This window comes from Acanthochromis polyacanthus, chromosome 8, assembly GCF_021347895.1.
Source record: "Acanthochromis polyacanthus isolate Apoly-LR-REF ecotype Palm Island chromosome 8, KAUST_Apoly_ChrSc, whole genome shotgun sequence".
Taxonomy (NCBI): Eukaryota; Metazoa; Chordata; class Actinopteri; family Pomacentridae; genus Acanthochromis; species Acanthochromis polyacanthus.
In genome coordinates, this window is record NC_067120.1 from 24678958 (window position 1) to 24693732 (window position 14775).

A 14775-nucleotide genomic window follows, 5' to 3' on the forward strand; every position below is an offset into this window, starting at 1 on the left:
CCACCTCAGGGTAATGCAGCACAGCAGGAAAACTTGGTCCCCATGCTGCTCTAGAAGCGGTGTGCCAAGTCTGGAGGCCTCCTACGAACTTGTGCTATCCACAGATTTACCATTCCTGAACTGTGCTGCTTCCTTAAATAAGATGCCTGCAGCAGTTTAACCATAATGTCAGTGCCTGATGCCACCACTAGACTTGTCTAGAAAAGCTTGCAATGGATTATAGGATATTATAAATTGCAGAAGATGCACTTGATGTACCCTCAATGAAAGTAAAATAGGCCCTAAACATGAAATGAATCTCCACATTACCATCTAACCTTTTGTTCTCTTTTCCTCTTTCAGGAAACGGAAATCGCTGCTGAATGCAACCATGTAAGTCTCTACCCTAAAGGACCATTTCCCAGCATGCACCCTGTCGTCCTGTTTTTCCATGTTGTGTATGTTAAATGTAGAACACCTGACAGTTAATTTCCAACAACAGGGGCAGTAGTTTGCTACCTCTGTTTACCTTAACACCAGAAATAATAAGTAACTTCTAGTTTTCCTTGAGCTTTCTGCTGCACAAACTTATTAACTGTTGCGTTTTTATTCTTATCACTTTCAGTACTTCTCATCTAAAGTGTTTTTGACATTTTAATCGAATGCCAACATCTAACTATCAGCAAAATGCAGCCCAGTTGTAATTAAACAGAGTTGGTGACAGTTGTCATTGACATCAAATTAGTGTTTGCTGAGCACTGAACTGAAGTGAAAAGCAAATCTTTCCTAAACTGGCTATCGATCAGGCACAACATTATGACCACTGACAGGTGAAGTGAATTTCATAGATCCTCTTGTTATATTGTAACGTTCAACTGGGAAACCTTGAGTCCTGACATTCATGTGGACGTTTGACATGTACCATCCACCAAAGCATTGCAGGTCAGGCAGCCCCCTAACCCCCAGCCCCTCAGTGTCAGTAGCAGTCCTTGATGCCAGTTACCATCCTTAGCAGAACAATACACTCCAACACACGTCCAAAACTGCTCAGGAGCAGCCCGGGGAACATGGCAGAGCTAAGCTGTTCACTTAGATTCCACACTCCCCAGATCCAAATCTTATTGAGCATCTGTGGGATGTTCTCCGATAAGTCTGATCTAGGTAGATCCCTCCCTGCAACCCACAAAACACACAGAATCTACTGCCACCATCCCGATGCCACAGGACATCCCCAGAGGTCCTGTGTACATGCCCACTGGGTCAGAGGAGCTTTAGCAGCATAAGGAGACTAACACAATACTAGGCAGGTGGTCATAATGTTATGCCTGATCGGTGTATGTAGCTGCCAGTTTCTGATATCTTGGACCTAAGTTTCCTGTTGATGAGCTGGTCAGGCTACTCCATGCTGTCAGTTAGCAGAACACACACATAATAGGGAGGATGAAAGGTGGATATACTCCTCTGTGTATTCAGTCTAAAGAAGACTGGATAACACAGCATTCACCAAGATTACCTCACCAAGCTGAGCTGCATGTATTGAAGTGTACTAACTCAGTGTTTTGACATTAGATGTATTTACAGTTTTTTGACACTAATGAGCCAAAAAAGACATGGTAACAATGGAACTTAACCTACAGTACAGATTCTAAAAGACACAATAATTGATTGGTTGAACACAGTTAAAAGTCCTGGTTGTTAGTCTATTTGCTTGTAAAATTCTATTCAGTTCAATTCAACTATTTTCTTGTGCAGTATAATGATTCAGTTAGTTGGTGTTCGTGTAATCCGCACTTTGCTTGTATCTTCTGTCCTCCAGCTTCTGTGGAACTACAAGCTGAACCTGACCACTGACCCAAAGTTTGAATCTGTTGCAGTGGAGGTCTGCAAGACAACCATTTCTGAGGTCAGTCACTAAAACCTAACCTCTGCAGCTTCAGTGAAGAATTGTCATTTAAATTACTGTCAGTTCTTGAGAAAAATCAAACTAGCTTTCCAGACAAACTTTTTCACTGGTAGCGCCGGTGCCACCAACTTTCTCATTTGGTCTCACCTCCAATCTTGCCCCTGCAAAACGCATCAATTGCTGAACGTCCGTTATCAATACACTGCAGTTTACTAATGTTCCCTAAACGCCCCACATTGCAGGCTGCCGCAGCACTTGCTTGGTAGCTGCGGTGCTCAGACAGGTGTTTGAAAAAAGTTAAACTAGGTTGTTTTAATGTATATTTGTTCAATCTATAACTGAGTGTTTTTATTTCTTCATGTGATCTTTTGTATGAGCAGAAAAAACAGCCCATGTACACTACCTTGCAAAAATATTGGGTCACTTAGAAATGCTCTTATTTTTGAAAGGAAACTATTTTTTTCAATGATGATAACATCGCATTACTTAGAAGTACAGTCTAGACATTGTTAATGTGATACATGACTATTCTAACTTGAAACAGCTTATTTTTAATGGAATATCCAAATAGGGGTACAGAGGCCCATTTCTAGCAACCATCACTCCTGTATTCTAAAGGTACATTGTGTGAAAGGCTAACTGAAGATAATTGATGATTAGAAAACCCTTGTACAATTATGTTAGCACATGAGCGAGTACAGGAAAAATTTACTCGCACCGTCTCAAATTTTAGTTACAAAATGCGACTACGTAGTCTCAGTTTGGAGCCCTGGTAGGTGTGCTCTGCATTTCACGAGAAGACCCCACTTTTAAGTGTAAATACCACAGTACACAAAAGTTATAAAAATACTGCTTTCCACCACTGTGGTAAACACAATAGCTGCCTGTGCCGGTTAGTGTGACACAAATACAGCTTAGTGATCCTCATGCACTAGCACAATGCGACCCCTTTAAATTTTAACTTGCACACTCTCAAAAAAGTAGCACTCGGGAACCCTGATATGTTTGTTTTCGGAAGGCAGCATTTTGAGACAAGTGTAAATGTTTCTAGAAACTGAATAATAGAAAAAATGGTGAAATTATAAAATATTGTCTGTTCAATCTTTTTAATTTAGGTACATAGTGTTTTAGTATTTTATTGTCACTAGAATGTGCATCATTTTACACATGTTAACATGCACGGAGACATCATGCTTTAGATGTATTTTAAGTGTCAACTGAAGAGCTATAGATTATTTTTTAACCTTTAAAGTCCATAAAGTTTTATGGAACTGCTTTCCCCTTAAAAACAAAAGCAGGTTTCCTGGTTTTATTGATATCAGTTTATGAGTTTTTAATTAGGTTTTGGGGCAATATTCAAATACAATTTTGTCTAACCCACTTTTTCCGGATCAGAAATACTTTATTGATCTGGAGGGGAAATTGGTTTATAATAGTAATCAAACAATAAACACGTAAAATGACTTCAAAAGGAGCTTAACAATTTCTTAATTTTAAAGCAGGCGCTTGTAATTGCTTCATTTCCTTTACAACACATTGGGAGTCTTCCAAAAAAGTAGTGGTTGTTCATTAACTATGAAGCTATATAAATTAATAACTGACCTTACAGCTTAGTAATAGTATTGTAGTTGGGAGGTATCGCCTGCCGCCAGTGCATGTCAGATGCATAAAAAACACCCTTCTGCCACACCTTTCTGATATGAGATGGAGGGTGTCTGTGTCGCCTGTTATCTGTAACTTTCTTAACTGATAATCTGACATTCACACCGCATGCTGTGATTTGAAAGGTGCGTGACAAAGGAGTCAGCCATAGTACTTCTTGTTGTAGCCACCTTTTTCTTATTGGTTAATTAACAATTTGTGACATTCTTTATGTATTTAACCCAATGCAAAACAGTTTTTTTTTGTTTTTTGTTTTTTTACGAAAACAAATTTCAGCACTGTAAGCTGAATATTCGGATCTCAAAATAAATATTCGGATACCGCCGTAACGGGTCCAGCCCAAAGTCTTTATCTCCCTGTCTGCATTTATTTGCCAGCACCAGCTGAAGTTTGCTATAGTCTGCAGATGTCATCTCACTCATAATACAGAAGCTCTATAAAAAGCCTAGTTTCACAGCACTGTGCTGTACAATAATTGAAATACAGCAATTCCAAAATGAAAGCTCACAGTCTTGTTTTACCACAACTAGATACCACATGTTCTCTGCAGGTGAAGCTGCTAGAAAAACACATTCTGCAGCACACCCCCTTCATGTTGGCTGCATACACTAAATGGTACATGTAACCATGGCATATGCAGTGAAGCAAACAGTACTTTGTAGAAATAAATGACTAATGATATATAGGCCTGGCCAAGTTACCTGATTCACAAACAAAAATGAGGGTTCTTAGGCCTCCCAGTAAGAAAATGAAAACAAGTCCAACATCTAAGTTTGCCAGATCTGTTAAGGTATTCAGACTGAGAAGAGTCTTGGTTTCATCTTTGCGTAGCTTGAGGTATTTTCTAAGTGAATATGGGTGTACTTGTTAACCACCTCTCAACAAGAAGACATTTTAAAGTGCTTTCAGTTTTTTCCCTAATGACACTATTGTTTATCTTTATTCAGATAAAAGAATGTGCAGCGGAGGAGCTGGGGAAAGGTTATCTCGTATCCTGTCTTGTGGATCACCGTGGCAACATCACTGACTACCAGTGCAACCAATACATCACAAAGATGACCAGTATCGTTTTCAGCGACTTCAGGCTCATCTGTGGCTTCATGGATAAGTGTCGCGATGACATCAACGCTCTGCACTGCGGTAGCATCAGCACTGGAGAGAAGGTGAGTGGAAGCACATGTCTGACTTTGAAGGTAAATATCTGACAAGTCTTTGCATTTAGTTTACTTTAAGGTACAGTCCTCCATAAACTATTCTGACTTCTTTGTTTTTTACATTCTTTATATACCTGTATGTTAATATTTAAATTCGTGGTGGGATGTGATTAAAAAATTAATCTAAGTAGTTACAGGTAAGGCTGGTAAGGCCGCGTTAATTTCAATTAATTTTTTACAGCAAAAATAACGCTTTAAAAAAAAACCATTTAATCGCGCTTTCCTCAGTTCCCTGATTTCTGGCACACCGGCAACACTAATGAATACTCCAGCCAAGTAGGTGACGGTAATGAACCTAATGTGTGTTTGCCAGCCATGAAGCAGAAGCACTGAATGACATCAGCACGCTGCTGAACACTATAGAATGATGAAACCGCAGTGAACTTGTTGCACAGAAAGTTTTCTTTAAAAATCTTCCTAATGGCAGCTTGGATAAAAGCGTGGTTGTGTGCAAATTGTGCAACAAAGAGTTTTGTGATCACCACAGCACTTCAAACCGATGGTATTACCTCAGTGCAAAACATGTTTACCAGATTTTATCTTGGGTCTTATGACATCCTTGCTTCCACTGAAATTTCAAAAAACTACATTCAAAGTGTGACTCGGCTAAAAGGACAAAAGACATGTTTGACAGCAGTTTGTCAGTGAGCAGAGCAAACACGTTTTGCCATTGCTGCGCCAAGTTAAACCTCATAAGCCTGTTAGGCACACAGTTATTATGGGATATCACGTTGGCACAGTTGGAAATCGCAGCAATTTACTTTTTGTCAGCGGCAGTCGGTTTCATTATCAAGAATTTGTCATGGCAGCTCGTTTCTGTGTACTGGAGCTGCTCAGAGTGGAGATTAGGCTGACAACGTTTGATATATTTATGGCAAACAGAGTTCACCTTCGTTGTATTGACTGTATACACACTGAAAAAATTCGAGACTGACAAATTTATTGATGAAGTGCGAGTAGATGTGATGCTAAAATATGAATAATTGAGTGCAGTAATATGTTTTTTATTTGTTGGTACAGCAAATAATGATAAATCTTTAATTTTTTTGACCTGTAAAAAGTCAAAAACTCAACTATGTAAGAAAGTTCAAAGAAAACAACTTAAGTTTAGTACTTCATATTAAAATATTCTGTTATGCTTTGAATTATGACATAAAACTGTATGTGGTTCAGAAAATATCACTAGCTAACTTCTGCATTATACATTTTTTGCTCATGTGTAATATACTTAAGTCATATATTTACAAATTGATAGGCTGAAGGCCAAAAGAATACATTTTTTGTTTTTATAACCACGATCAAAAATTGGATTAAAATGACCAATCAAAGCTTGTCTTTTTTGATTAAACATTTTAATCCAATTGTGTTCTTCTTTTGTGTTCCATTGGGAATAAACTTGAAAAATCATGCCCAGATTAGCAGAGTAGAACTTTGTAGTTTTATTTGAAGAATTGCTTTGAAACTCCAGAACTACTTGGTTGAGACTGTGTAGCAATATTTTTGTTTCTGTGGTACAACTTGTCATATGTGTTTAACCCTTTACGCTTCAGTGCGTAGTAGGTGTACCGCCGGCGGTACACTTACTAATTTGCATAGGAATTTCAAGAATGTCCGACGGCTGCAAACCCGATTATACAAACACTATACGCCGATGGAAAGCTTAGATTCTCATGAATCCGCCGGTATAAACCACTTTCAGATGTGATTACCACAGCGGGTGAGAAAAACACATTTGTCCGACAAAAACAAATATTCATCCATCCGTTCTCTATACACGGCTTCAACGCACACAGCGCGACTCACATTTCCGGGTTCATTATTACACACAGAAAAAAAAGATTCCACAAAAAACGGCCATAATCCAACCTTTTACATCCAGACAACAAAAGCCAGTAAACTATTTTGTCCAAAACATGTCCTGAAGTCTGTATAAAATCCACGAATCGGTCGTTTTCAAGGAAATGCACCTTGCGATGTGCGTCCAATATTTCCTGTATTTTTCGTCATTTTTTTTATTTAAAAATAGAATATTAGCGATTTTTTTGTACTGAAAACGGCTGGAATTGACTGAAGCTTAAAGGGTTAATCAGTAAACAAAAAAGCTTTTTTTCATTTTTGTAGCCAAGTACTTTGTACTAAGAAGTATTCTTTATGTTATGCTTTGTAATATTGTGACATGTAGCTGCATGTGGTTCAGAAAATATCACTGGTTGACCTCTACATTATCAATTCTTTTGTTAATGTGTGTAAAGATGGGACTTTTCATAATGGCCTCATTTAACTTTTATTTGCCTCACCTGCGTTCAGAGACGATTTGATCTACGAGTTCAGTGTTGCAGATTCTGAATCAGTGATGTGACAACAGTGCAAATTTCAAACTGGTTTCATGGCGTGTCCCTGAAATATTGTTGTTCAGACATACCTTCAGATTTCAATGGGCATAAAAAAAAAATTGATATAATATGCTAAGAATTTCAAACAAACCAAAGATGGTTGAGCAGAAGCAGTTGATAAGATTAATGACCCGTTATTGAACTTTTTCTATAACTGTTGTCTTAAAGGGAAACCTTATTGTACTTGAGCTGAGTGACACTGCCTGAACTGTACCTGCTGTAACTATGTATACTTCACTATCTGTGCAGGACATCCACTCACAGGGTGAGGTGATTGCCTGTCTGGAAAAAGGTTTAGTGCGCGAGGCTGAGGAGCAACCAGGGGCACATGCCATCAAGGACGACTGTAAAAAGGCCATCATGAGAGTTGCTGAGCTCTCCTCTGATGACTTTCACCTCGACCGCTACCTTTACTTTTCCTGCAGAGAGGACCGAGAACGCTTCTGTGAACACGTGAGAATTTGCTGACAGTTAAATACACATCTACATGTGTACAGTTTTTACTCAGTTGATGCAGATTTCTTAGAAGAATCTCTCAACGTGTCATTTACATCCTTTCTATTCTTAGCGCTAGTGTATGCCATATCCTTCAAATGCTCATTTCCTCCTATGCTTTTTCTTTATGTGCCTATGTCATGATTTGCAATGTTTACCAATTGTCTGAACTGAGAGGAAAGTTGGTTTTCTTACCTTTGTGATCTTTACAGCTCTTTACATTGATTTTCAACTTAGTTTTCAGCTTTGAAAACGTGTCAATTTTGGCTTTGAGAAATCTACAGATATGCTGAGATACATCTCTAAAACCTTGTTATAATTTCACAATCACAGTGGTAACAACAGCAGGCTCTCTCCTGATTACTAACCCCTCACTTCAATTCATTTATCTTCTCAACAAAATGCATAGAAGAGAAAAATTTGGATATTAAAATGTATTTAATGAATGGCTATTAATGCCAGAGGTCATCTTACCTTTCTTCTTGAGAGTATCAGCCATCCATACAACGTGAACGGGATTCTGAAATTTTGACTACTAAAGTAAAGGTAGAAAATCTCGTAAATGCAGCAGTAGAAGAGAGCAGTAGTTAATGGACTGTTTTGTGTCTTGATATTTCAGACATTGGCTGGGGAGGGAAGAGTTTACAAATGTCTCTTTAATCACAAATTTGAGGAAGCCATGTCTGAGAGGGTGAGTACTGTTCACTTCAACTGTTAAGTGTTTAAAACCTAATAGATGATGCTTAATAGAATTTTTTGTTTAATTTTTATTTTTTTAATTGTAACTAAGTGGCTTTTGGGAAGTACCAGTAAAACAATGTATTAAATCTCTAGGTGACAATGTCTGTCCTTTATTGGACAGCACAATAAAGGCAATGCGACATGGTTTAAATAAAACATTACCATTGAAGTCGGTGATGAAATATAATCTTATAACTATAATCCAGAAACTGGACTAAATACATACTCAGTCATGCTGTGTACTGTACTGTACCGTGATGATGACTGTGGCTGTGTCTTCAGTGCCGTGAGGCGCTGACCACCAGGCAGAAGCTGATCGCTCAGGACTACAAGGTGAGCTACTCACTTGCTAAAGCTTGCAAGTCAGACCTGAGGAAGCACCGCTGCAGTGTGGACACCAGTATGCCCAGAGCCCGAGAAGCTCGTCTGTCTTACCTCCTGCTGTGTCTGGAGTCGGCTGTACATCGAGGTAAGCAGAATCAACTTTCTCTGTCAGTCACTCTTAGTTAAACCACTAATATGTCTGTCTTTAGTTGATTGTCTGACAGTCAGAGGCCAGTCTGAGTTCAGTTACCTGTCAGACACTAGTCTGCTTTCACTTGTGATTTATTGATGTCTCAGCTACACTATGAACCTCGCACCTTTATATCTGTCTTAATAAAATGTTGCCTTCTTCAAGAAAAGACTTCTTCTATTGCATGTAACAGTGAAAAGGTTTAATAAAAGTTTAATAAAAATAAATAAATTGGATTCAAAATTCATCCTTACAAAAATGAGAAACAATTATCTTAATGTAAATATTTTTTAAAAAAAAATTAAGTTTCAGATTTAGTTTATTTTTTTCATAGAAACAGCTGCACACACGATTCAATCTGCATCATTCTAAATGAACCTCATCTTGCTAATTTTGTCAAATTGCTGTAGTAAAATGCCATAGTAAGGAAAGCTTGATAATGTAAAAATCACTTCATCCATCTGAACAAGCTGCAGCTTAGTGAGAGCATTTGTATGAATGTATTTCAGGTCGTGTGGTCAGCGGTGAGTGTCAGGGTGAGATGATGGATTACAGACGGATGCTGATGGAGGATTTCTCTCTGAGTCCTGAGATTGTGCTGCACTGTCGCAGTGAGATTGAGACTCACTGCTCCGGTCTGCACCGCAAAGGGCGAACTCTGCACTGCCTTATGAGGGTCGGTCGGGGAGACGAGGGAGCCATTGAGCCCAACTGTCAGAAGGCAGTGAGTTGAAAATGACAATCTTTACTGGTTTTTTTCAGTATGCTATGAGGAAAAGTAAAATTTATTTTCAGTCAATGTGCACAACACGCAAAGTATGGGATATCATAATCACCATTTCTCCAATGGAGAACCTCTATAAATACCTCAAAACAATGTGCTGATGTATCTTTAATCATAATTATGTCTAATGTAGCCACAACTTTTAAAACACACAAATATTTTTAATATTATATATTAAAAATACAGTTCCACAAATATTTCATGGTAATATTTGAGATTGTCTAAAATTTTAAGGGTGTCCGAAAACTTTTTTCCACTACTATAGTTGTTAGCATTGGCAGTCAGTTTTCCCACTGTTGCTGTTATTTCTCTTAATCAGCCTGACTGTACATACGACTGTCTGCAGTAAGGTTATGTCATCCATGAAGCAGCAAAGGGATTGCAATAGTTGACCTGCAATATTACACACATCTCTGATCATTGTCCTTGCGCTGTTCAGAATGATCTCGGAGGCAGTGAAGAGGATTAGTGAGATGGAGCAACCCAGTGCTATTCCCCTGTTGCAGTTGTGTATTCCCTTAGTGAGTGGCATATTTTCACACTGCATAGAAGCTCTCTTTGATGTTCTTGACACAGGCAGGCAGGTCAAAGAAGTCCGAGACAAATCTTTTGTGTGGAACCGATCAGTATGCGTTCTCCAGATCGAGCTACACTGCACAGAGGTCTTTCAGCCTGTAGACACTTTTTGATCCCATGGTATTGTCTCAAACCTCTGAGTGTTGTTTCCTTTGTGCATCCACAAGGACACGACCAGAAAATCTTCTCTGTCGCCAAGTACCACTCCAGTCATTTCCGTAATATCCATCCTGATTGGTCCTTCTTTTATCCCATTTCTTGGAGGACTGCTGGGCTCTTTCTTTCTTTCCATGCTCTTAGTTGAGTTGGGTCAGCCCTCCACTGGACCTGTGGGAAGGGTAACTAGCCCACCCACACTTGATGTAGTCAGACACTATGGCTGGGGACATCCAAAAGAAATGCTTTGTTCTGCATAGCGTATAATCATTTTGGTGGAATTACACTTTTACTGCATTGCTTCTGCTTTTATTTTGAAAAGCAGAAGCAATTACACTTTTGCTGCATTGCTTCTGCTTTTATTTTGAAAAGCTGAAACACTTTAGGCTGTTTACTTTGCCATATCTGAGTCTTTAGATAAACAAGCCTTTGTTCATGTGGCAGATTCAGTCTGTACCTTTTGAAAAGCTGTTTTCAAGAGTAATCATTATTTCAAATGTTCCCAGAAATTTAGAACCGATTCTCGATCCCAATAGCACCTTCAACTTTATGCGACTATCGGCCATGGATGATGCTTTCCTACTTTAGACAAAATTCACTGTAGCACTAGAGGATAGGCTCTAGTGTGGACTGTCTGTTTGTGTTAGATTCTTTTGTAGATGTGATTGTTTTTTGTCCTCAGCTCCAGACACTGATCCAGGAAGCAGACCCAGGAGCTGACTATCGCATCGATCGGGCGCTTAACGAGGCCTGCGAGTCTGTCATTCAGACAGCATGCAAACACATCCGCAACGGAGACCCTATGTGAGTCCTGCTCTACTGACTGTCACTTGTAGGGATGGGTATCATTAAGATGTTAACAGTACTAATATTCTTACTGATACTGCTTATCAATCTGGCACTTTTATTGGTAATTTGTTTTGCTTTGTTTGTTTTTGTTAAAGAAAAAATATTTGCTTTACATACTGTAATGTGATAATTGGAATGTAAAATAAATTGAGGATTTTTTTTTAAACAGCAAATTACTTTAGAGACCAAGGCTCCAAACTAAATTTTTTCGCTGGAGCAATGGTGCAACCAGCTAAAAAAATTGGTTGCACCATCCACTTTGGCACAAGCGAGACACTATTTTTGAAATAATCAGGCACAGACCTCTTTATCTTTGGAAGACATGCTAAATAGTTTGTTTTATGCACCGGACAGAGGAAGAGTGACAGGGCCACATAAGAAATAAAAGTACTACTTTCTACCATTATGGCTAACACATACCTGCACCAGTTAGTGCGACACTAACTCTAGCCTAAAATCATCAGCTAGAATGTTGGGTGTTGGACATAGTTGTTTGTTCCAACAAGACAATGACCCAAAACATGCATCATCGGGAGTAAAGAAATGACTAAATCAGTCTGGAATTAGGGTTCCAGACTTGTTTTTCAAAATCCTGGTTTTAAACCCATCAAGAACCCATAGACTGTCAGAAAGCCAACAAATTTAGTTGAACTGCACCAATTCTGTTAAGATGAGAGGTCAAAGATACAACCAGAAGTTTGCCAGAAGCTTTCAGACAGCTACCAAGTACTAAGGTGCTTAGTTGAGATGAAAAAGGCCAGGGGACATTCAGCTAAATGCTGGTGATGCATTCATATTTGTGACCCTGTAGATTTTTTCATATTTCCAGAAGGCCTAAAATAAATCTATGAAAGAACCAAAATGCATGATTGTTTTGGTGACAACGGGGTTCAGTGATTTCATCATAGGAAGTTAAGAGTTATAAGAATCACAGGAAACTCAAGACTGCCATGAGATACATGGTCTTTACAAGTTTATGTCAACTTTTGCTCATGACTGTGTATGTAGTTTAGTTTGTTCTAGTTTTTCATTTTCTGTCATTTAAGGTTTTACTGGTGTGATTTTTGTGAGATTGCTCTGAAAACTGTCTAAACTTTCAGTAAGAGGGATGAAGAATAAATACCCTGACTTCTATGATTTAGCTTGCTGTAAACACCCAGATTGTAAATCTTGTAAATCTCCGTCAAAAAAATAATGCAATGTAATTCAACTCTACTGAGAGAATTTAAACATCTGTGAAAATAAAATGTTCTGCACGTTTCATTAAAGATGGGTAATTACCAAAACAACCCAGCATTTTATACTTGATCTGCTTTCTGGATTAGATGTGAATATATTTGTGTTGCTGATCCCGTAGGATCCTGTCATGTCTGATGGAACATCTGTACACTGAGAAGATGGTGGAAGACTGTGAACAAAGACTGTTGGAGCTGCAATACTTCATCGCCAGAGACTGGAAGTAGGTCCTCCCATCATTTATTCCCAGGCTGATTTAACTATAGAGATGACAAGAAACTTTGGGTCACAGTGACTAAGTTAATATTACTTTTTTTAATGAACTAAAACTTATTGTGTTAATTTCTTAATGATATTTTTGCTTTTTATTCTGTTTAATGCTTTTTAAAGTTGGCCTACTTTGGGAATTCTGTTATTATCTAACAGAATTTAGAGAAATGAAAACATGGATCAGTTTGTTCATTTCCTACTTGAATAAACACTCGGTTGGGGTTCCTTTACCAAGAATCTCTGCATCAATGCAGCATGGCATGGAGGCGATCAGCCTGTAGCACTGCTAAGGTCTTACTGAAGCCCAGGTTGCTGTGATGGTGGTCTTCAGCTTGTCTGTATTTTTAGGCCAGATGTTTCTCATCCTCTGGACAAAACGCCATATGGGGTTCTGTGGGTTTCTGTGGGGTCAGGTGAGTTGGCTGGCCAGTCAAGCACAGTAACATCATGGTCAGCAAACTACTTGGTAGTAGTTTTGGGTCTGTGGCCAGATGCTAAATCCTGCTGGAAAAGGAAATCATCATCTCTATAAAGCTTGTCAGCAAATAGAGGCTTGAAGTTCTCTAAAATCTCCTGGTGGATGCTGTGTTGACTTTGGACTTGATAAATCACAGTGGACCTACACCAGCAGATGACGTTTTCACTCTTCACCTTTCACCTCTGTGGCCTTCCTTACTTGTAGAGGGTGTCATGATTGTCATCTGGACAACTTTCAGTTCAGTAGTCTTCCCCGTGACTGTGGTTGTGTGTTCTGAACTAGACCAAGAGATGCACAGTATTTGGACTAATTGAATCATACTTGACTCAAACTGGAAATTAAATATTTTAAAGTGCTTCAGTTTTGAGTTTCATGAGCTATAAGCCACAAACATCAAAATTCAAACAAGAAAAGTTTTGATATGTTTCCCTTTACGTGTAATGAAAACAGAGTAGAATAAATTTTCACTTTACTTTTTTGAGATGCACTAGTACATTAACACTGTGTTTAGAATACATGCATTTATTGTATGTGTGTTTGTTTATATAGTTAAGTTCAGAAATGAAAACATAGACCAGCCGATGTGGCAGATGTATGTGTGGTGTGTTTGTTGCTATATTGCTGCATCATGTTTGAGTTATCGATCAGACATTATGACTGTGTTCTGACAACTGACAATCCAGTTGTTTATCTGTGCATTCCTTTCTGTGTTGTTGCTCAGGTTGGATCCAATCCTGTATAGGAAATGTCAGGGTGATGCGTCCCGACTCTGCCACACTCACGGCTGGAACGAGACCAGTGAGATGATGCCACCTGGTGCCATTTTCTCCTGCCTGTACCGCCACGCCTATCGCTCTGTGGAGCAAGGACGGAGGGTGAGCCTCTCTTGCCATCTCTTGATTTTTATCTGATCTGACATTTCAAACGATGCATATATTGAGGCCGTAGATAATCATGATGTGTCTTCAGGGTTACATTTTGTAAGTTTTCATCCCCTAGATTTTGTGAGATATGCAGGTTTAGCCCACCATCTCAAATGCATTTCAGAGTCACATAAGATAATCCACAGATGATCATTCATTCTGAGCTATCTTCTGGCCAATATAGTTTAAATATAGAATCTTCTGTCAATGTTGTTTAATGATTATCCCGAGTTAGCATTTTTTTTCTCTCGTTACACTGTGGGAACCACAAAAAAGGGCCCTTGACCTCTGTCACACTGGTGTGGTGACAAATATGTAGGTTGCTGAATATATACCAGATGATTTAGCACAAAACACCTGAACATTCATCCATAGCAAGATCAAATGGTTAACTAGAAAAGCACTCGGAGAGCGCAGACCTCCGCCAGGCCATCTCTCAATTGTACAGATGAGCAATCATCATCAGAGTTTGTTTGTCTGTCTGTCTGTCTGTTTGTCTGTTAACAGCATAACTCATAAAGTCATGGACGGATTTTCACCACATGTTTACAGAATGTCCGGAAGAGCAAAAGTAACAATCGATTAGATTTTGGCGGTGATCC

General features: G+C 38.8%; 1 protein-coding gene across 1 annotated transcript in view; it reads left to right on the forward strand.

Moving 5' to 3' along the window:
* Nucleotides 1–14775, forward strand: part of glg1a (golgi glycoprotein 1a) — a 47857-nt gene that overhangs the window by 10371 nt on the left and 22711 nt on the right. The window contains exons 2-11 of the mRNA XM_022212340.2: nucleotides 343–372; nucleotides 1796–1882; nucleotides 4492–4707; nucleotides 7401–7604; nucleotides 8266–8337; nucleotides 8670–8856; nucleotides 9411–9625; nucleotides 11100–11221; nucleotides 12624–12725; nucleotides 13972–14125. Of these exons, the coding sequence (XP_022068032.1) occupies nucleotides 343–372; nucleotides 1796–1882; nucleotides 4492–4707; nucleotides 7401–7604; nucleotides 8266–8337; nucleotides 8670–8856; nucleotides 9411–9625; nucleotides 11100–11221; nucleotides 12624–12725; nucleotides 13972–14125 (1389 nt within the window). The remainder of the gene's footprint in view (nucleotides 1–342; nucleotides 373–1795; nucleotides 1883–4491; nucleotides 4708–7400; nucleotides 7605–8265; nucleotides 8338–8669; nucleotides 8857–9410; nucleotides 9626–11099; nucleotides 11222–12623; nucleotides 12726–13971; nucleotides 14126–14775) is intronic.